This window comes from Mustela nivalis (genome assembly GCF_964662115.1).
Source record: "Mustela nivalis genome assembly, chromosome: 1".
In the NCBI taxonomy this organism is placed as follows: domain Eukaryota; kingdom Metazoa; phylum Chordata; class Mammalia; order Carnivora; family Mustelidae; genus Mustela; species Mustela nivalis.
Window position 1 is genome coordinate 124,519,970 of NC_139020.1, and position 23,855 is coordinate 124,543,824.

Genomic DNA, 23,855 nt, shown 5'->3' on the forward strand with positions numbered 1-23,855 from the left:
GGGGCTCAATCCCACAACCTTGAGATCATGATGTGAGCCTAAACCAAGAGTCAGGCATTAGCCTACTGTGCCACCAAGGTGCCCCTTGGTTTACTTAATTGGATACAATATCTATTCAAGTAATTCTTTAGAAAATAGGGAGATAAACTTTCTGAGCCTTTAAATGCCTTTATTCTAATCTCATATCTGACTAATAGCTTGGCAGGATACAGGAAATCTGATTTCAAATCCCTAACTCCTAGAGTTACTAATGAGAATCCAATATCACTCCAATTTTTGTTCTTATTAAAGGGACCTGGTTTTTCTCTGTGGAAGCTTTTAGTATCTTGTTTTCATCAGCATTTTTCTAAAATTTTTTTGATAACATGTTTGTGTATGTTTCTTTCTTTTACTCATTGTACTTTCAATCAAAAGACCTGTATTCTATATTATTTTTTTAATTCTGTGGGCAGGACTGGAGGGAGCAGGAGAGTCTGATGTAGGAATGTTAAATTCTATTTTTTTAAAGAGACTTTATTTATTTATTTGGGAGAGAGTGTGAGTGTATGAGCAGGGGCAGGGGAGAGGGAGAAGCATACTCCCTGCTGAGCAGGGAGCCTGATGTAGGGCTTGATCCCAGGACCTCAAGGTTATGACCTGAGCGGAAGATAGAACCTTAACCAACTGAGCCACCCAGGCACCCCTCAAATTATATTTTTTACTATATGCTGGTTATACAGGCATGTTCCCAAGGAAGGAAACAGGGATCCCAAAGAATCCTACCAGGTTCTAGCTCTTTGTACCCATCTTATCATCCCAGTCTCTTGAATTCTCCCCGTTCTGTATTATTTCTGTGATGATTTCCTTCTCTCCCTCCTTTCTTCTCTAGACTCATTAGTTGTCGAAATTCTTGAATTAGTTCTCTGTTTCCTCCTTCCCTCCTTCTCCCTCTCTGGCTTTTCTCTCCCTTCCTGTGAGATGTCCTAAACTTTAGTTTCCAGGACTTATGAAAAAATTTCAGATTTTGGTACTTACATTTAAAAAATTTTTTAAAAGTAGGCTCCACACTAGGTGTGGAGCTCAATGTGGGACTTAAACTCACAATCCTGGAGATCAAGAGTAGGATGCTTAACCAACAACTAAGCCACCCAGGACTCCCCTACATTTTAAAATTCTAACAGCTCTTTCTGGTATTAGCTTTCTGTTTTCATAATATTCTATTCTTATTTTATATAATCCATCTGAATATAATAATTATTATTTACAAAGACTTAATTTTTAGAACAATTTTTTTTTAAAGATTTTATTTTTTATTTATTTATTTGAGAGAGAGACAGTGAGAGAGAACATGAGCAAGGAGAAGGTCAGAGGGAGAAGCAGACTCCCCATGGAGCTGGGAGCCTGATGCGGGACTCGATCCCAGGACTCCAGGATCATGACCTGAGCTGAAGGCAGTCGTCCAACCAACTGAGCCACCCAGGCGCCCATTTTTTAGAACAATTTTTAAAGAAAAATTGGTAAGACTGTATAGAGTTCCTATATACCCTACATTACATTAGCATCTGTTATAGTTAATAAATAAATACTGACATATTATTATTATTATTACTATTATGAGAGACCATACTTTATTAACTTAGTTTTTGCCTAATATCTTTTCTCTGTTCCAGGATTCTACCCAGGACCTCATATTCCATTTAGCTGTCACATCTCCTTAGGTTCCTTTTGGCTCTACCAATTTAAACTTTCCTTTTTTCTGATGACCTTGATAGTTCCGAGGACTACTAGTCAGGTACTATCTAGGATATTTCTCTACTGGAATTTGTCTTAGCATGCTTTATTTTTTGTTACTTTGTTTAGGCTTGTGAGTAAATGCCAGTATGCACTTTACTTTTGGGAATTAAGTAGGAAGTCAACTGTTTCCATTGTTTTATATACCAAACGTCAAAGAATCCTCATTTCTAATACTTCCCATTAGAACTGCCAACACTAACTTTACAGCTGCTCTAGGATCCTGCTAAGAGAATAGAGAAGAGTATCTCATTTCTCTACTGTAGTCCATACATAGCCCCTCATTCTGGGCTGTGGTTTCCTTAGTCTGTTTCTACTTTCTGGCTTTCAGAAATTGGTAATCACTTGACATTAATTTTTTTTCCATTCTTCTCTACCATTCCATTCATGTGTTAATTCCCTTTAAATTTCTATATTTTCACTTTAGAGGATTTTGGTACAGAATGGGAGGAGAATGTATCTATTCAGTCTGTCAGCTTTTACTTGATGACTCCATAAATCTACTTGTTAAAGAAAAATAAAATTCCTCCTATATAAAGGAAGTATAAATGTTTACTGACTCATAATTCTAGTTTTGTTATTGTTTGCAATTCTTTTTTTAAATTTTTTTTAATTAAAGATTTTATTTACTTATTTGACACACAGAGAGAGAGATCCACAAGTAGGCAGAGAGGCAGGCAGAGAGAGAGAGGTGGAGGAAGCAGGCTATCTTCTCTGCTGAGCAGAGAGCCCGATGTGGGGCTCGATCCCAGGATCCTGAGATCATGACCTGAACCAAAGGCAGAGGCCCAACCCTCTGAGCCACCCAGGTGCCCCTGTAATTCTTTTGATATGGATTTAATTTATATTCCTGTCTGTGATTTTATTAAAGCTTCTAATAAAACTCAGTCAGGAGTAGGGTCCCCAGAGGAAAAAGAATTTACCCATCTGAACCATTCATGAAGGGACTATGTCATGAGCGGGTGAAGGGAAAACACAAGGGAATAGTGAGCACCAAGAACAAGCAAGAGAAGGATACTCTTACAATCTCTAGAGAAAGAGGTACAAGGCAGGGAATAGCATTATGGGAGTGAGGTAGGTAGGCACTCAAACTATGGAGAAGAGGCCATCCCTCAGAAGCTGTAGTATACAGATATAGTTGCTGTGCTGAAGTGGATTAGGGAAAAAATATACTGTCCAGACTCAGCCAGAAGCTAGCCAGGGATGGGGACCCAAAAGATGCAGTTTGTAGGAGTCAGAGCAGGGCCAGAATGGATTGAGGGTAAAGGTAAAGGGTGGATAGAGAACTGTTATTAAAATCTAATGTTTTCAAACAGACATTTCACCAAAGGGACATACAGATGGCCAAAAGACACATGAAAAGATGTTCAACATCATCAATCATCAGGGAAATGCTAGTAAAACCTAAGTGAGATACGGTCTCACACCTGTCAGAATGGCTAAAATAAAAAAGATAAGCAATAACAAATGTTGGTGAGGATGCAGAGAAAAGGGAACCTTCATGCCCTATTGGTGGGAATGCAAACTGGTGCAGCCACTGTGGAAAACAGTATGGAGGTTCCTCAAAAAGTTAAAAACAGAACTACCATAGGATCCAGTAATTCCACTGCTAGGTATTTACCCAAAGAAAACAAAAACACTAATTCAAAAAGGTATATGCAGCATTATTTACAATAGCCAAATTATGGAAGCAGCCCCAGTGTCCATGAATAGATGAATGGATAAAAAAGAGATGGTATATATAAACAAAGGAATATTATTCAGCCATAAAAAGAATGAATGACTGAGTAGTGCCCCCTCTTCTGCTTCAGTGGGACTAGCCCTGTTTTATGATTTCTGTGTTAATTTTCATTAAACAAAATGATTTTGTTCCTAAAACGACCTTGAAAACGACTATGCTAGAAATCTGACCCTAGATTTGTATATCTTGATTGATGTATCTTACAGTCGAAAAAATTTTAAAAACCTCTGAAACTCTAAAAATAAAACCCATTCTTTTTTTTTTTTTTTTTAAAGATTTTATTTATTTATTTGACAGAGAGAGATCACAAGTAGGCAGAGAGGCAGGCAGAGAGAGAGAGAGAGGAGGAAGCAGGCTCCCTGCTGAGCAGAGAGCCCGATATGGGACTCGATCCCAGGATCCTGAGATCATGACCTGAGCCGAAGGCAGCGGCTTAACCCACTGAGCCACCCAGGTGCCCAATAAAACCCATTCTTAGAAGGAAATGAAAATTACCTGAAGTAAAGGGATAAAATCCTCCTGCTCTAGAGAGTTGGAGCTGGGCTTTGCTAGAAGACAGATAAACTTGGAGGCATCATCATGATGGTCATTCAGCAACCTATAAGAGACAATTGCTTAGGAAGGTGGCTACTGTGAAAAATATCTACAATATCAATAGTTGATAATTTCAGCCTCACCGGAAGGCCATTTAGATCCAGAATCAGGTTCTCTCTTTTCAGTGATTTTTTAAAAAGGGAATTTTTCCATGCTCTTAATTTTGTCAAAGGGACACCTTCGTAAAAGCTTAACAAAATGGCTTATTATTTTTGTAAAATGCTTCTGGGGCTGATACCACAGAGTCAACTGAATTCAGGTAAAAATACACTTGAGGGAGAATGCCTATTCAGGTTTGGCACAGGACATCCAGACCCAGAACTCCAGAGCTACCCACCAGCTAGCCAGGAGAGAATTCATCAGCTGGACTACTATGAACCACATAAAGCAAAAACGTCTGTCTGTCCGGGTTGGCAGACATATTCAAGGCCAACCAGATAGGGGGCTTTTGAAATTAGATTTTGAAGGACCAGGCTGAAAAAAAAAGAATGAATGCTCTTTTAAGTCTTTAAGCTTTAAGAATTCCTCATGTCCAGCTAATTACTGGACATTTCCACTTAGTAACTATACTCTGATAAAGTCAAAATAGCGATTGCTTCTTGGCCTTTTGGCTAATTGCTTCTTGGCCTTTTGGCTAACATCAAGTGTAGCAAAGTCAAAATATTGAAACCAAAATTATTTTAAAATATTTTTTTTTTATTTTTTATAAACATATAATGTATTGTTAGCCCCAGGGGTACAGGTCTATGAATCACCAGGTTTACACACTTCACATCACCCACCATAGCACATACCCTCCCCAATGTCCATAACCCACCAACCTCTTCCTACCCCCCCCCCCCCAGCAACCCTCAGTTTGTTTTATGAGATTAAGAGTCTCTTATGGTCAAAACCAAATTTAAAATCTTCCTTTCAAAGTCAGTCCTTTTCATGGACATGGATTTTTGTTAAAGGTGGTACCATCCCGAGTTATCTGCGTTTGAAATTTTGAGTCATTTTAAACCTATTTCTCTTCCTTATTTTCTCCACATCCCATTAGTCTCCACATTTTCTTGATTTTTTTCTTTACTCATGTATTGAAAGCTAATTGTGTGCCACATACTATGTCTGGAGCTTACAGTCTAGCGAGAGTGCTACACTAATAAGATGATACTACTATGTGACAGCCACGACAGAAATAAGCATGGGTGTCACTGAAGGCCACAGGAGGTCAGTGAGATTCCCAAAAAGGGGAAGCAGGAAAGAAGGGTGCTGTGAGTCGAGAGGGTTGCATGGACAAATCCCTGGTGTGAGAGTGCATGGAATATTTTGGTACTTACAAATGCGGTGATGGTAAGAAAAGGGGACGTGAGCATGTAGGATTGGATACTGGAAGTCCTTTTATGGTAGGTCAGGGAGCCTGGACTTTAGCCTACTCCACAGAAAAATTTTAACTTGGACAGTGACAAGACCATATGTGCTTTTCAGAAATATCAAGCAAGAATCCAACTAACCTAAGCACAGATAGTGGCAGTGGGAGATGAAGAGAAAGGGATGAAATGGAAAGGACATGGTAATTGATGGGTGTGGAGGAGTAAAAGGAAGGGAAAAGTCCATGATGACTCCCAGGTTTCTAGCTTGGATCTCTAAGTGCTTGGAATACAAGACTGGAATATATGAGTCCTTAGGAATATTTCCTCAAAATGTTTTATTGAACCCATTCACTCTTTTCTATTTCTAGTGTACCTTTAAGTCCGGGATCTTACTACTTCATGCTGACACTGACAGAAGGGAAAAGGGTCAAAATAGAGTTCAGTGTTCATCCAACCTTAAAACATAGACAATTCATTACAATACATCTTTTGATTATACAATTTCCCTTTTCAAAAATGTTCACTAGCTCTCTACCACTTATATGAGTAAGCCTAAATGCCTAAGTTGAACATTTGAGGCCTTCTGTAATTAGGTGGGAGCCTGCCTACCTACCTATCTTACCATTTTGCAAAAGGAAACTTCCATTCCAGGCAGCTGGCCTGATCTACTCTTCTCTGAGTAAGTCATGTACATTCTTGCCTCTCTGCCATTTCTCATGCGATTCTGCTCTCTTAGAATACCACCGTCTCCCTAATAAATCCACTTCTTCAAAAAGCCTTATCTCAGAACTATATTCTTTACTGATCTTTGTACTGTTTAATTTATGTATATTATATATACCACTGTACTGTTAGTTTTCTTTTGTTTTTCTGGCACCTAAAGGGCAGACACAGTTATAAATAGGTCTTTTCTTCCTTAGCACCCAGCACAGTGGCTTTCATACAGAGGATTCTCAAAAAATGTTTGTTATTTAACATATATATACTTAAACTGACTTCATTTGTGATTATTAAAGCTACAGTATAATTTGTGTATTAATTCTCCTTATCATTCTTTAACATACTCAAGGCCTCTAGAATTAAATACATATACATTTCAAAAAAAGATTAGTATGTAATAAGTGCTGGAAAATGATCAGAATAAAACAGTGGGGATTTTTGGAAAGGAGCACTTTTATAAAGAAAGGATGGCACAGATGAGAGATACTCAGAAGAAAAAGGCAAATCAAGAATAGCTCTTTCCTATCAGAAGCATTAAGAAAGAAAGAAAAGGTGAATTATGATTTTCAGCCAATGATAGTGGCTGGTGAACTCTATATGGAAGAGAAAAGGAGAAAAATAAAAGCTGTGAAAGCTGAAGAAGGTAAACATAGCTATTCTAAACTGTTATCTTCCAAAGCTCTTAAAACAAAATATTGTTTTGTCAATAGACAAATGAAATGCTAACATTAAAATACAAGAGAAAATAAAGCATAAAAAAGCTGGGAAATATTACTGTTTGAGAGGAGTTCTGCCACAAAGCTGGTAATCTAGGAACTCAAAAAGGCTGTGGACCTATGTCTTACCCCCCCCCCCCCAAATATCCAGACTGCAAGAAAATAGATGTCAGAGTGTAGACAGGAAACAGGCAATGGGGCAGGGGAATGAGGGAGAGCAGGGGCAGGGGAATAAGAGCCTAAGAGGTTTGTCTTCAAACGATTAGGGAGAGGGCTAGGGAGCCTCCACCCCATGAGCACTGGGATAACAGGGAAATTATTTCTTGTTATTTGGTGACTTTTACCTTTGACTTTACTTTTCAAGATTACATAGAGCCTATTATTGGAGCAAGTCAGTTTGTGTATGTATATACCAATATGTTTAATTCTGTGTTCATCTGCCGGTCATTTTTCATATTTGAAAATTTAATGTACTATACTTGTGCCCAAGTCATTTTATGTAAAGTTTAAAATTTATTTAAAAATTGCAAAAATAACACTATCTTCTTCAAGGTCAATATGATAACTCAAACCATCATGCCTATGAGTTGCTTTGTCTCCCCAAATAGCCATACTAGGGTCTACTTTAAAGCACCCTTACTTTTATTTTATTTTTTAATTTATTATTTTTTGAAGATTTCATTCGCTTATTTGACACAGACAGAGAGAGAGAGAGAGGGAGAGAGAGTACAAGCAGGGGGAGCAGCAGACACAGGGAGAGGGAAAAGCAGGCTCCTTGCTGAATAGGGAGCCTAATGTGGGACTCGATCCCAGGACCCTGAGATTATGACCTAAGCGGAAGGCAGACATTTAACCAATTGAGCCACCCAGGTGCCCCATAAAGCACCCTTGCTTTTGAAAGGCATTTTAAAAACCAAGAAACAGACTCTTAACTATAGAGAACAAACTGATGGTTACCAGAGGGGAGCTGGGTGGAAGTTGGGTGAAATGGGTGATGGCGATTAAGGAGTGTACTTGTTTTGATGAGCACAGGCCATCATATGGAAGTGTTGAATCACTATGTTGTATACCTGAAACTAATATTACAGTGTCTGTTAACTAACTGGAATTGAAATAAAAATTAAACTAAACTAAAAAAGACATCTCAAGAGCATAGAAAGGAGCTCCCACGAGAGGGCGCTCCAACCATTTTAGTATGGGGCCATAAGCTAAAGCTTCAATATAGATAACATACACACTTAACTATTCATAGAAATTTTTTCCAAATGAGAAAAAAGACAGGGACAGTTGCCCATGCTATATGACTTCATAAGCAGTTTCCTGTAGTTACCTAAAATGAAGACTTGTGCTTCATGTCTTTTTTCCCCTTTCGCCTTTTGCAGAAATATCTTTTCCCGAGAGATTAAATTAAGATGATCCATCTCAATAACACACAACACAGCTGTTGTGGTGGCTGCTGCTGCTCTACCCAGCAAAGCAAATGTCCACCCTAAGTCAGTGACTTACGGACTAAAGACACCCCCCTCCCCAGCCTGTTATTCTAATATTATGCCATTTAGCTGCAGGTACATCAAGTTGATTAACAGTTTTCCTTTGCTATAGTCAGCCTCAGGCTCACAAATGTAGGGTCCTAGAATATTCAAAATAAGTTAAAATATAAGTAGTTACAGTCTTCTTTCTGGGTTTAATCCCTTATAGAACAAGACTACTTTCTTTTTTTCAATCTCCCAGCTTGTTCAAAGTTTTCTCTTAAACAATTGTTGAGAATTCTAACTCACTTCTTGCTGCTTTCAAGCCTGTTAGATGACCAATAATTCTGATCTCAATGGCTAAAGACACCTCTGACAAGAGCTGTGCTGTATCTCTATTGTTTCTTCCCCTGGTTCATTCTCGAGCTAAGGCCTTTTCATGGCCTGACACTTACTGGGGTTAAAGAAGCTAGTGGAATAAAAGTTAGAACATGTATACATTTCAAGTTCTCAAATTCTGCTACTTTTACATGGTAATTTAAAATAACAGTAATAATTAATAATAGATAATTGGACCACTCAACTGAAGTCTTGACTTTATGGGTGGGAAAAGGAGAGGGAATCCCAAATGACTTCTGTTCAGGCCCTAGGCTCTATTTTCTTCCTGTAGGTTCTAGGCTATCAGAAATACCAGTGATAAATACCCTAAGGGCAAATGTCAGTTCTTCTGCTGGTTCATTCCTATTAGTTAGTGTTTACATTATTTCTAGCCTCTAAAGAATTCCCTTACTTTTATGACTACTTATTTACACACATTTTTAAAAAGGCATTTCTTAGATTTTAACCAGCAGTTTTCTATTTGCTATAGAAGAGGTGGAATGGTGATCACAGCACTGACTTTGAAGTATCATCTAGATGGTGTAAGAGGAATGATTCTCCTAGAGTCCTTTCAGTTCTTGGTATTCAGATAACTTAATACTACAACTTAGAACTTACAACTTAGAACTTGTAACAAAATCACTAAAATTTACCTGGTAAACGTGAAGCATTTTAACTTTTAGCTTTGGTGCATCATGAACTGGTAAAAGTTCTATATACTCTGATCACTGTAGTTCTAATATAATGCAAGAAGAATTTGGTGAACTCAACTTGCTGACAGATTTTAAAAAATAAGAACAAATTTATTAATCACCAACTACATTCTCAAGCATTATACTACTAAAGGCTTTTATTTATTTATTTTTAAAGATTTTATTTATTTGTCAGAGAGCAAGAGTGAGAGAGGGAATGAGCATAAGCAGGGGGAGCTGCGGGCAGGAGAAGCAGGCTCCCTGCTGAGCAGGGAGCCCAATGCAGGACTCAATCCCAGACCATGGGATCATGACCTGAGCCGAAGACAAACGCTTAACTGACTGAGTCACCCAGGTATCCTACTACTAAGGGCTTTTAGGTAGCAAGTATGCTGAAGTCTACTGTTATATGTTGATTTTAAATAATAATGATGATGACAATGATGATAACAGGTGAAGAGCATTTCCCAACAGTTTACTAGGAAGGGTAGTTAGCCCAAAAAAGGTGAGGAGAACACATGTAAAAAAGGCTGGTCAGTTGACAGAGGTAGGAGGGCAAGCTGTGACATTCTCTTACAATGTATAAGTATTATCAAGAAATCACTTATAAAGAAGAAAGGGAGAAAAAAGAAAAGAAGTAGTTCAAAAAACTCATCAGAGGTAAAATAGGTAAAGGGGATTAAGATATACTTATGGGGGTGCCCATGTGGCTCAGTTGTTTAAGTGGTGAAGCGGCTACATTCGGCTCAGGTCATAATCCCATGGTCCTGGAATGGAGCTCAAAGTCAGTTTCCTGCTTAGCTGGAAGTCTGTTTTTCCCTCTCCCTCTGCCCCTTGCCCCCACATCCCCTGCTCATGCTCTCTCTCACTCTCTCGAATAAATAAATAAATAAATCTTAAAAAAAAAAAAGGAGTATACTTATGATAAGCACTGAGTAATGTGTAGAATTGCTGAATCACTATATTGTACACATGAAACTAATATAACACTGTAGGTAATTATACTGGAATTAAAAAAAGGGGGGGAACCTTGTCAGGATATATTTATTTGTTTCTTAACTGGAGTTTCAAAGAGTGATGATTAAAATCTACTAGAATTCAGTTACTTTTGATAAATCAACTAGATATATTTTAATGTGGATCATGAGGATGAAAGCTGTATTTCTCACATGACACAGGTGGTCTGCTCCCCTTAAAGGAGAGTCTTTACTTTTATGTCACTGTTACCAAGTCAAATCCTAAGACCCAAATTTAACAAGCAAACTAAGAAACTTTCAAAGAGTTATTAGAAAGGCATCTTTGAAGATCTCTTTTACTGATTAGACTTGTAAGATAAAGACCATGGAAAAAATTTCTGTGTGGTTATAAACAGTTTGTGAATCCCTGAATTTTACTTATTCAAATAAAGGATAAAGGAAATTAATAAATGAGTAAAATAAGTGACCTTAATAAAGCACATTGTGAAAGCCAGACAATTCTTTGCCTCGCCCCGTAGTGACTTTCCTCATATACCTACTTACTTTCTCATATACTTACTTTCTCCACAAGGCAATGAATGACTGTGCTGATACAAATCCTGTCCTCTCTCCCCCGGCAGCCCTAAACATGGGGGCTTTCCAATAGAGAGGACAGCCACAGAGCTGCAAATAAAACACAAATACAGTGTAAGTCAAGGGGCAGTGAAAAGGTGACAGAGCCAAACAATGGGCCCTTGTGGCTTTTACCCTTCGTGCCACAGTGGACAGAGGGCCCCTGAAGGCGCAAAACTGGGGCAGAGGCAGATATATAAGCCATGGTAGATTCAGAGAGAAAGAGGGACAACAATGAAGGAAAGGGAAATCCATTTACCTTTTCTCCAAGTTCATTTACGTGATGTGTCTTTTCCTTTCCTGATAGTTAAAGCAACCAGTCTCCCTTCCTACCACTTGGTTGGTCACTTGGTGTTAGTACACTCTCCCACCCATCTCTTCTTTGATTATTATGTTATTAAGCTCCAGGGTCAGGGAGAACTGTAAAAGCCTAGACTGTTTAAGAAAATAGCTATCAACCTAAATGGTTACAATGCAGATATAAGGTTAGAGATAAAAATCAAAATGCTAATCATTTATTTATATATTAGAAACTACCACAAATGGCTACATATTATAAAAGCCTTAGGAGGAACTGGGAATGATTATAAAACTACAATATACAACTACAATACTCTAAAAGGTATTTTTTTCCTTTAATAAAAAACTCTTTTTCAATTGATTATACTCTCACAAGAAAAAGTTCTTACCAAATTTACCTGCTTTCTCCCTAGAGGGAAAAATTCTTTCGAGTAATAACAGTATCTAATAGTAGAGAAAGTCTCCAAATGTTCCCAATTTTGTACATGCATGTAAAACATATTCCCAAATTTGGAACCTTTGAAGGAATTATATCTTGTCATAAAAGGTATAGACACAGGATCCTACAAAGGGAAGCTTTTCCTTTGGAGACTGACTGGATGTGAATCTATACTAGGTTCTGGTGACCCTGCTCCTGGTGTGAGGGCTCAGTGCATGGGGAATCCCACAGAAGCATGAGGACTACCTGGTCTGAGATTATGAATCTGAGTTATGCTGAGAGAACAGCCAAAGGCTGCTGGATTCACACTGGAGATGAGGATATGGACGGTGAGATTCGAGCAGAAGGAGGTAAGTACTGGGCAGAAATAATAGCTAGTCCTGCCGGGCCACTAAATCATCTTAGGCAAACAGGGTGGAATTTAAGATTTCTTAAGTCCAGAGGTCAAATACCTCCACTGAGGTCAAGAATGAGGGAAAGGTGTTGCTTAGCAACCAAATGGATTTTGTTTATTGTGTAAATTATGATTGCCTAAGTACAAAGCTCACAATTAGTATACTTTGGGTGGTAAACTGTCAACTCCACTTTCCAATCCCAATCTTCCCTTTCATGCAGAATGGTAGTCTGCCAAGAAAATGCTCTTAGTTAGATGTGACAGGCAATTGGCAACTGCTAAGAAAGCTTAAAACAATAGTCTATATTGTAGAGGTGGGAGTGCAGAGCCCCAAACAGAGAAAGTAAGTACAGGGAGAGATTGGAACTGGCTTGCCAAAGTGCTTGAAATTCCCACCAGTATAGTTACTCATGGATTTTTCTGAATTGGAAGACTCAGGAATCTTCCAGCTCAACCTTGGGAAGTGGTCACCATGCCTTAGCTAAAACACTACCAGGGACTGAGTGTTTATATAACTTTCATTCCCTTGGATTATAGTCTTTTTCTCCAGAAAACTGTTAAAATGCATACATACAAGTTCCTAAGGAGTAGTAAAAGTTGGTGAGAGATTGACACATACATTTATTATGACTCAAAGGCAAAATCCTAAGAGATAAGTTATAGAATGGATAGGTTTTAAAATAGATTGGGTGGCGCCTGGGGGGCACAGTCAGTTAAGCATCCAACTCTTGCTTTTCGCTCAGGTTGTGATCTCAGGGTAGTGAGATTGAGCCCTGCACCAGGCTCTGAGCTCAGGGTGGAGTATGCTTAAGACTGTCTCTCTCTCCCCCTCTACCCCTCCCCTTCACAATCTCTCTCTGAAAATAAATAAATCTTTAAAAAAATTAAAACAGACTGGATTCACACTGGAGATGAGGATATGGACGGTGAGATTCGAGCAGAAGGAGGTAAGTACTGGGCAGAAATAATAGCTAGTCCTGCCGGGCCACTAAATCATCTTAGGCAAACAGGGTGGAATTTAAGATTTCTCATAGTGGGGTACCGTAAATAGCCACGTGTTAGGCAGGCAGCATGAGGGTTATTAGCTCTTGGAGAAAATGCCAAAGGAAAAAAATGCAATGTAGACATTACACTGTAGCTATTTAAAAAAAATATACAGCTGGTGGTTGTATCTGCTTAAAACCAAAGAATTAAGAAAAAGGGTATCAGAAGATCAATAAGAACCTAAAAAAGTAAATGATATTAACCTGAGAGCAATAGAATAGAGACTTTAATAACAGAGGAGAGAAAAAGCCAGTGTCAAGACTTTTTTTTACAAGACAAGAAAATGGGTTTAGGAAACTCAGAGGAAGAAAAGTCAGTCTATGGCAATCAAAATTGCTGGAGCAAGGAAAATCTAACAACTATAATTTGACCTAAGGATGGCCCAACAACATTAAGAATTGAAAGCAAGGCAATCTAATGAGTCACAGAGGAGGAGGAGACGATTATCCAATACCTGCAATGTTCTTTAACATTTAAAATGTCTTATGCCTGGGGCGCCTGGGTGGCTCAGTGGGTTAAAGCCTCTGCCTTCGGCTCAGGTCATGATCCCAGGGTCCTGGGATTCAGCCCCACATCGGGCTCTCTGCTTGGCAGGGAGCCTGCTTCCTCCTCTCTCTCTCTGCCTGCCTCTCTGCCTACTTGTGATCTCTGTCTGTCAAATAAATAAATAAAATCTTTAAAAAAATAAAAAATAAAAAAATAAAATGTCTTATGCCTGATATTTCATTTGATTACCACACAATCCCCATGCAGAAGAGGGCAGGTATTTTCAGCCCATTCTACAGATGAAGAAATAAAGGTACAGAGAAGCTGCCTTACAGGACACAGGCATGATAGATAGGTCAAGGCAGTGCTACCTCAGCCAAAAGAGAGAAGCTGATGATCTCTTAAGTTCTGAAGACACTTTCCCTCTTCTTCTCAACTTTCTGCTAGCGGTTAAAACTCCATCGTGAGTCTTCTGATTTCAAAGACCAATGCTTTTCTTTCTTTCTTTTTTTTTTTAAGATGTTATTTATTTATTTGACAGACAGAGATCACAAGCAGGCAGAAAGGCAGGCAGAGAGAGAAGGGCAAGCCGGCTCCCCACTGAGCAGAGAGCCTGACACGGGGCTTGATCCCAGGACCCAGGTACCACGACCACGACCAAAGGCAGAGGCCTTAACCCACTTAGCCACCCAGTCGCCCCGACAAATGCTTTTCTTAGTGTTCCTCAGTGTATGTTCCTATTCTGCTTTTCTCTCTCTTAGATTCATTCTCTGTATTAATTTCTTCTCCCTATCACTTAAAGCTGTGGGAAAAAGTACACATTACACACTGAGAATTTAATCAGAAATGGGTATTAATGTCTCCAGGGCTGTTTGAGGTAAAAAATGGATTAGGTAAACTTCAGCAATAGATGCAGATTTCATAAACACAGAGTTTTCTTTGTACCCAGTCTCTACAGCTACACTCAACTGTAGCCTGCACTAAGAGTAGACTGCAGACTCAAGCTGGCCTCCCCAACAGCTTTATAGACTACAAGAATTCTGAGACGGGTTCATTTATTGCTCTACCTCTCCCTTCATTGTCCCTTAAAGGCTGTCTTTCTTCTCCTCTACCTACACCCAACTTGTCATGAGAATACAAGCACATGCAGTGCAAATGCTATGGGCATAGAGTTCACCTTTTGGCAGAGAAGACCGATGCACACAGGAAAAGAGAACTGAAAACAGGATGCTTAGTGGGTTTTAATAGATAGCCATAGCCAAGTAAAAGCTGGGTTAAATGGGGATTAGATAAATGCAAGAGATGATGACATAAATCTGTTGAATGCTAGAGGACCCCTAAACCATGGAGCAGGGTAGGGCTACAATGAGACAAGGGCAGAAGGACCACAACAGAAGGGCAGAGACAAGGCTGTGGAAAGGCAGAGGAGAACAGGATCCTCAGCTAAGCAGGGAATATTCAGAGGAGGAAAGCTGATCTACAGGACTTGGATTCCAGACACAACAGGTGTGGGTCTCACTTGGATCCGCTCTCCATTTGTGGTGTGCCCACCACAGCACCAGGAACTATTATGTCCCTTAATTGGACAGTTTCTCCTTGTCTGCCTGCCTGAAGCAATCCATGAAACTGCCTGTTTCTCTTACCCACACTGTTGGCATGTTAGAAATAACCTTGTTTGGCATTTATGCAGTTAACATGTTATCTCTAAATGCAGATTTCCTTCAGCCTTACTAAATTCTGTCTCTTGGATTTAGATTCATAGTACCACCTCATTCAGATAATTTACCATCGTGGCTCATACAGTTGTCAATTTCTCAAAGTTTTGGGTAAGAAAATACCAATGCCCTGAAAGAACCTGTAATTTATTTGGGTGGATACTGATTGGAAGTTAGCTAACGGTATATTAGCATATGCTCAGGGGAGATAACATATGGTAGAAACAGCACAATGCCAGGAGTTAGAGGACTAGCCTCCTGACATGTGCTAGTTCATGAATTCAGGTTAAGTACTCATAGAACTTCAGTTTCCTTTAGTCTAAAATAGGTAATAGGTGAGCTGTCATTTCTGCAATGAGAGTTTACTTTTCATCAGAAATATCTAAGGGTTCAACAAGCAAGTTCTAAGATGGGGGGTGAAGAAAGTGGGAATAAAAAAAGAATTCCTTTTGTTTCTCCTAAAATCAATCCAATTTACAAATGAACTACTGGGACTTCATCAAGACAAAAAACTTTTGCACAGCAAAGGGAACAGTCAACAAAACCAAAAGAAACCCACAGAATGGGAGAAGGTACCTGCAAATGACATATCAGATAAAGAGCTAGCATCCAAAATCTATAAAGAATTTATCAAACTCCACACCCAAAGAACAAATAACCCAACCAAAAAATGGGCAGAAGACATGAACAGACATTTCTACAAAGAAGACATCTAAATGGCCAACAGACACATGAAAAAGTGCTCCATATCACTTGGCATCAGGGAAATACAAATCAAAACCACCATGAGATACCATCTCACACCAGTCAGAATGGCTAAAATAAACAAGTCAGGAAATGTCAGATATTGGTGAAGATGTGGAGAAAGGGGAACCCTCTTACACTGTTGGTGGGAATGTAAGCTGGTGCAGCCACTCTGGAAAACAATATGGAGGTTTCTCAAAAGGTTGAAAATAGACCCTAAGACCCAACAATTGCACTACTGGGTATTTACCTCAAAGATACAAATACAGTGATCCGAAGGGGCACATGTACCCCAATGTTTATAGCAGCAATGTCCACAGTAGCCAAAATAAGGGAAAAGCCCAGATGTTCATGCATAGATAAATGCATAAAGATAAATGCGTAAAGAAGATGTGGTATGTATATAAACACACACCCCCACACAGACGATAGAATACTACTCAGCCATCAAAAAGAATCTATCTGCTTTACTTTTTTTTTTTTTAAGTTTTTATTTATTTTACAGACAGAGATCACAAGTAGGCAGAGAGGCAGAGAGAGAGGAAGGGAAGAAGGTTCCCTGTTGAACCAAGAGCCCAATGTAGGGCTTGATCCTAGGACCCTGGGATAATGACCTGAGCCAAAGGCAGAGGCTTTAACCCACTGAGCCACTGAGGCGCCACTACTTTTTTTTTTAATAAAGGTTTTATTTATTCATTTGACAGAGAGAGAGGCAGTGAGAGAAGGAACACAAGCAGGGGGGTGGGAGTGGGGGAAGCATGCTCCCCACTGAGCAGGGAGCCTGAGGTGGGGCTTGATCCCAAGACCCCAGGATCATACCTGAGCTGAAGGCAGACACTTGATGACTGAGCCATCCAGTCTCCCTGCTTTACTTTTTCTAAGTGTGGTATTTTGCTTAACACAATGTGCTCAATAATTTGATTAAAGAGAAGAATATAAAACAACCCCCCCAAACCTCCAACAGTAACAAATGTTCTGGATGTAGGTAGAGAAGAGGGCAGGACGTGACTGGAGTGGGGATTTAGGGACTTCTCCAAAGACATGATGGAAGGCAAGTCTTAAAGGATGAGTGAAGTGGGGGTTGGCAGGAGTGGAAGCCCATTTTGGAGGGGAGAACTGGGAGAGCTCAAATGCAGAGGCAATCCTATGGGAGGGCAAATAGGTCAGGCTTAGGCAGGGAATAGTGGTTTGGATTTTGTCCTCAAGATCAGTAGTATCCAAACTTTAAAATCTTATCCCTGAGGGGAGCCTGGGTGGCTCAGTGAGTTAAACATCTACCTTCGGCTCAGGTCATGATCCCATGGTCCTGGGATCAAGCCCTGCATTGGGCTCTCTGTTCAGCGAGGAGCCTGCTTCTCCTTCTGCCTTCTCTGCCTGCTGTTCCCCCTGCTTGTGCTCTCTCTGGCAAATAAATAAAATATTAAAAAAATATTATTCCTGAAAGCAGGGGAACTGTGAAAGTGCACATGGGGTCTCAGGTGCTTCCACTTAGTCTGCTACTTGCCCACATGCAACCCCTAGTCTATTAAACCCCTCTGCCTCTTGAAGCACAGCCTGAACCACTGCTAAATCCTGATATGATCTGACTCTTCAGTTTATACGCATGAAAATAAAACCCAACAAAACAAAGCGAAGTGCTGCTACAGATGGTGAGCTAGGGAATGCCATGATCAAATATAATGTGATGCTCATGCTCAGTATTAATTATTCTAGGAGGAGACTGGAGATGTAGCATCCAGTTACTAAGGATATTCAGTAGTCCTGGCATGAAAGGCTAAGATCTTAAATTAGAAGCAGTTGGGTATATTGGAAGGTATCAAAGACTTGGTTCCTAGCAGCAAATCCATTTTTTTAGAGTAGAATTGGTGTTGAGCTGGCCCAATGGTTCCCTGTCTGGCTTCAGGGCTGAGTTATGATCAAAGGGTGACAACAAAAAAAGACATTCATATTCAATACAAGGGAAATTTTTCTAACAAGTGAGGCTATTTAATAATGGAACAGGTTGCTTGGCAAGATAGTGAGCTTCCTGACACTGAAAGCATTCAAGCAGAGAATGAATTTATGTGTTGATGATGTCATGGATGAAATTCCTATATTAAATGGGAGGATAAAGAGGGAAAACACTAAGGTTTTATTCAAACTTATGAGTTCCATGAAATGGGACCACAGATGGTATATCAGGATCAAATAAATTTTTTCAACAAGGGAAAAAACTAAGCCATGCTTAAAAACAGAGAGCAAAGAGGCAGTGGAGAGAGAGAAATTGGGACTGTTAGAGAAAGAGAGATAATACATCAGTTAGTAGATACATTACCTTTGCAATTTTTCCCATTTCATAGATGTCCGCTTTCTGATCTTCAATATCCATGAAAGCAGTTTCAATTTTGCTTAGAGTCTGTTCATGGTTACTGCAGGCATCAGGGAGTCCTTCAGGAAAGTAGAACTGTGGAATGTTTATGGACAATGGTGCATTCACAACATTATTCACATGAGGAGCAACGGAGAGAGGTTGGGGACTACTTGGAAAGGTGGCTGTAGGTTGAAGAGGTGTTCCAGGTTTCTTTTCTGGTTTATTTTGAATCTGGAAGGAAAATGTGATTATGAGACACAAAAATTCTAAACAGCATATATTTCTTGAAAGTCCTGGCCAGTAATAAGAATAAAGACAGTGGAGATCAAGAGCTCACTCTACTCTACAGGCTAAGTTTGCTTCTAGGGAATGCTTATCCATAGAAAGTAAATACATTAATTATCTGTCAATACCAGAGTTTACATAGATTTACGCTTTAAAAATCCGACAGTGTATTTTGTATCTTCAGGTGTATTCTTTGTTGGAATTAGATTAGTAAATTCTTTTCAAAGACTGTTCATCTTTCTGCACATTTCTACCTCTACTTCAACAGGCGCATAGAATAAGTTCTTTTTAAATGCATAAATCTAAAATATATTAGGGGGGCTCCTTTCACCTTCTTCTCTCTAGTTTGACTTTGTCTAGGTAAAATCACCATCAGTCCCTGATGCAGAGAAAGTCTTTGTTAAGAAAATTAAAGAGGTTTAGTTTTGGAATGTTTTTCACCAGGTTGATTTACTTGCCCCGGGGGGCATGCCATTTTTTTCTATGATACACATTTCTCTCATTTTTGGTACACGCCAGTAATAAGCAAGGATTGTGGTTATTAGTTTCAACACAGCCAAACTCCCTTCAGAGTTTAATTCATTTACATTTTATATCATTCCTTTTTCCAAAAAGGATTTGATGTGGTATGCCATAAAGAGACATAAGGAAGGACAGTATAAGGGTGGGGCGGGGGGTGGTGGACAATGAAGACATTAAGATTATCTATAATTTAGGGAAAGGGGAAGAGAGGTACACTAACATTCAGGTAGAAGACTACTTTACCAATGAAGACTAAATTTAGTTTTGAGATTCCTGCAGAATAAGCAAAAAGAATTCCATGAAGATTGTCAGAGTTTTAATTTCTTCTCTTAATTTTGATCAAATTATCTATCAAGGGTCATGGGCATGGCCACTTCATAAAATACTTCATGAAGTATGAGAGTGTGACATGACTGTTGACCACCATGAACATATAATATTACTCAAATGTTCATTTTCTTTAAATTATACTAATGCCATTCCTAAAGTCTTAACAATGATTTATCTCTGAGTGGTAGATCTGAATATCATATTTCCTTTTGACATATGGACTCATAACAGACCTTTAAACTCAGGAAAAAAATCTTGGCTACCCTTGAAAAGCATGAGTACTACAGGAAGATAAGCTTCATTCACATAAATATGTGATGAATATGACTTAATCTTCTCTTGTCACGCATGACCCATTTTTCAGGTTAATATCTGACACTAATACAGTAGAGTCGAGTCTGCTCATATATTAATACTACTGGGGATATAAGGTCAGTTGGTCATGCCAAAATTTTGCTGCACTATCAAGATATCACCCCTATAAAATAACAGACAAGGAAAACACTGCACAGAGAGAAGTGAGGCTAATGAAATATGAAAAACTTAAAAGAAAACAGTGATGGGGGTGTCTGGGTGGCTCGTTAAGCCGCTGCCTTTGGCTCAGGTTATGATCCCAGGATCCTGGGATTGAGTCCTGCATCGGGCTCTCTGCTCAGCGGGGAACCTGCTTCCCTCTCTCTCTCTCTGCCTGCCTCTCTGTCTACTTGTGATCTCTATCAAATAAATAAATAAATAAAATCTTAAAAAAAAAAAAAAAAGAAACAGTGATGGCTCTGATGTGATGAGCTCTCTCACAGTGATGAGTTCTGTGACCTCAGGGAAGTTACTTAACATTTTAGAATTCAGTAATAAAATAGATTATAACTCCTACTTCTTGAAGGTTTTTGTGAAGATTAAAGGAAATTATAGGATGTAATTAATACAGGTAAAAGATTCAGAACAGTGCTAGGCACAGATAAGTCCTTATTTAAGAAAATGAGCCACAAGGCCACATGGTGAGGTTCTCAAAAGGTTAAGCATACTTTGGCATGGTCCTTCAGATGCAATGAGAAATGATCATTTACATTTGTAAAACAAGTTAAAGTTTACAAACCACTTTTGACTTAACAAATTGATAATCTGTACATAAACATTTCTCTCTGTTTTAATGCTAAACTGTAAATATTATTACAATGTCCCATGAGTCATAACAGTAGAAACTGTTCCTAAACTTCTACAAGAAGACATATAATTCTTCAGGGGCTTTATGTTTATATGTCATTTATATAGGTCATTTATAGGTCATTTATATTAGTGTCATCCCCCTTTTTTTTTTAAGATTTTATTTATTTGACAGAGATCACAAGCAGGCAGAGAGGCAGGCAGAAAAGAGGAGGAAGCAGGCTCCCTGCGGAGCAGAGAGCCCCATGTAGGGCTTGATCCCAGAACCCTGATCATGACCTGAGCCAAAGGCAGAGGCTTTAACCCACTGAGCCACCCAGAAGCGCCAGTGTCATCCCCTTTTTATTATTCTGTGCTGAAACAGGTCTGTAACTACAAGTATACAGTCACAAAAATTCTTTTTTTGTTTCCCCAAATGTTTTCTGTGGTGTGACATCCAGGGAGTTATAACCATAGGATTAAGAACACTGGTGCCAGTGGGGATGAAATCCAATAGTCTAGTGAATATGCACTAGTGAAAAAGCTTTAGGGCAAGGCCTTCTATGTTAAATCTACATGTTTGCTTCAACAGAAACAAGTAAAAATTGAGAACAAACCCTGGCTATCTGTCAAAGTTTTTATTTAAATGGGTATTCAATGATATAAGCCACTCTGCTTTCCTTAGTGTACTTGTTAACATCAAGCAATTCACTGATAGGGAAGTATTTTTTTAACTCTTTGGTTAATCTGATATTTAACAAAATTGATGTTAATATTTAAAAGGGAAAAGAAAAAGAATGCATTTATTTTGTACTTTTATGTGTTATCAATTTACTTTTCACTGAATTCAATAGAAGACATGTAATTTAAAGTAGCTTCATAAAACTAGCCCTTTATAAATACTACAGAATAACACAGTTTTATAAAATTTGGAAGATTTACCAGCAGGTTTGGCACTCATTTTGAAAAAAACTTTTTTTTTTTGAATAAAAAATTTTTGAATAAAAATTCAAATTTAGAAACAGCATTAAAATAGAACTAGCTGGGGAAAGTATCTCAATTCTCCATTTCAGTTTTGGTCTAAAAACATCGTATCATTTAGTATCCTTATACTATTATGTCACGGTAGCATTTTCAGTATTTGACCATTTTTGACCTGTTTTTAAAAATAAGCAATTTCATATGGTTCACTCAATCTGAAATTACTCTAGGTCATAATAATTATGAAACTATGGTTTCTTGCCAAATTCTGGGTGGCCATCATTTGTATGACCCTTGATTCATACTGTATTCAAGGTAAGGCAAATTGGTAAAATACTGGCCCTACAGAATACGCAAGGAAGCATGAATTCTGCAAAGTTGTCATCACAGGCAGAAGTGACTCAGTATCACAGCTTGCTGAGAGAGGACATTTCTTTTACAACCCAGAAATTAACTGTACTCCTTTGTTACCTACATACATTATATCACATCCACACAATTCTCTCTACATATAATTAGTTGTTCCTTCAAAAGAAGATTACCAGGACTGATACTTTAAAAACAATTCATTACAGATGTATATATGTTAATACAAACATAGTCTATTGATTCAAAGGGCAAAGAAGAATTTTAACACAAAAATTCTGGTTTCTCAAAGATACTTCTATTAAATTTGAAATTGTACGATACTTGTTGAGGTGTAATTATTGTCTCTAAAACTGGATTCCCTCTCTACAAGACAAAAATGTAAGTACTGTACTTCAGGTCCAGAAGGTCTATTTTTAAACCTGTTGGAATCTCTCTACAAATAGCTTTCTGCAAATAGCTGAATAGAGGACACAGATTAATTCCTTGATCTAATATCAAGTGAGCTGTAAAATTATTTGTAAGTTAGTTCACTGGGTGGTTTTATTAGTAATAAAAATATTTTAAAAGAAACACCCAAGTTCCAAACCTGTGTCTGCTGAAATGACTTCAGCCGCTTCTTAAACCGTGACGGGAGAACAAAATCACAGCCCCTTGCCAGGAAAGCTAATTCTCCCCTTAAATCCGGGTCCCTTCGTAGAGATGTTTCCTTGATCATCATCTTTGAAAAGTGGATGTTTACTTAGCCACTGTCCAGCACACTTCTGAAGATGGTCAGATTTAAAAAGTTGTCAATCTTGTCAAGTAGAGAGGTATTTTCTTCTTATCTCCAAAAGAAATTAAGTTCAAGCATTGTGCTCTCCCAGTCTCCAGGGACCACAATCCATGCTTGTACTGACATGCAACTGGTTCCCAAATATAGCCAGTGGCTCCCAATACCTGATCATAATTTTCAAGTTAGAAACACGCCTGCAGTGGGCCTGTTGCTCCTTGTAGATAGCTTTTTGTTAAATTGACCTGCACATGTTGAGAATACAGAGCCTTCTGGGAAAGGAAGCACCCACTACTCTAGCACCAAAGTTAGAAACATTACAGCTGGACCTAAAAATAGCAACTTCTCAGATAATGCTAACTTCTTAAACTCAGAGTATGTGAGATATCAATCCAAATAAATCAGTTTCTCCTCAAACTATTAGAAAAAGAACATGGAGAGCATTTTTGGTTTTGCTATTTAGTATTTTATGAAAAAAGAACAAGCTACACTTCAAATTTCAATCTATCATTTTAAGAACAGTTTTTAAAAATTTCTTCTTTGAAGGGAAGCAAATACATAAAACCCTTTAGATATAGCCAGTGCAAATATGGAGAAAAACTTTCAACCTCAAATGGTAATATAGAAAGAGGTCTGTTGATTTTATATTTAAAAATCAAATCCTTTTTTTCTGGCTTGTGTGCAGAAGCCTATCTTAAGTTATCCAACATACTTTGCTGGAGTGATCCTGGATCTGGGCATATTTGAAAATTTTTTGTCAAAGTGTGGGTTAAGAAAGTGGAACAACTGGGGGCACCTGGATAGTTCAGTTGGTTGGGCGTCTGACTCTTGATTTTAGCTCATGATCTTGGGGTCATGGGGTGAAGGGCTCCTTACCCAGTGCAAATCTGCTTAAGATTCTCTCTCTTGGGGCACCTGGGTGGCTCAGTGGATTAAAGCCTCTGTCTTTGGCTCAGGTCATGATCC

At 38.7% G+C, this 23,855-nt stretch overlaps 1 protein-coding gene across 4 annotated transcripts in view; it reads right to left on the reverse strand.

The window, feature by feature from the left end:
* PPP2R3A (protein phosphatase 2 regulatory subunit B''alpha) overlaps positions 1 to 23,855 on the reverse strand; it is a 199,353-nt gene that overhangs the window by 96,314 nt on the left and 79,184 nt on the right. For 3 of the 4 annotated variants that reach the window (XR_014300574.1, XM_082690862.1, XM_082690861.1), the window contains 3 exons: positions 18,458 to 18,724; positions 10,969 to 11,072; positions 4,007 to 4,109 (listed from right to left, as the gene is read on the reverse strand). Coding sequence is in view for 3 of the 4 variants with exons in the window: in XM_082690862.1 (XP_082546988.1) it covers positions 4,007 to 4,109; positions 10,969 to 11,072; positions 18,458 to 18,724 (474 nt within the window). In the remaining variant the exon portion in view is untranslated. Of the gene's footprint in view, positions 1 to 4,006; positions 4,110 to 10,968; positions 11,073 to 18,457; positions 18,725 to 22,706; positions 23,143 to 23,855 lie in introns of those variants that run through there. The other variant, XM_082690863.1, reaches the window with a different exon arrangement.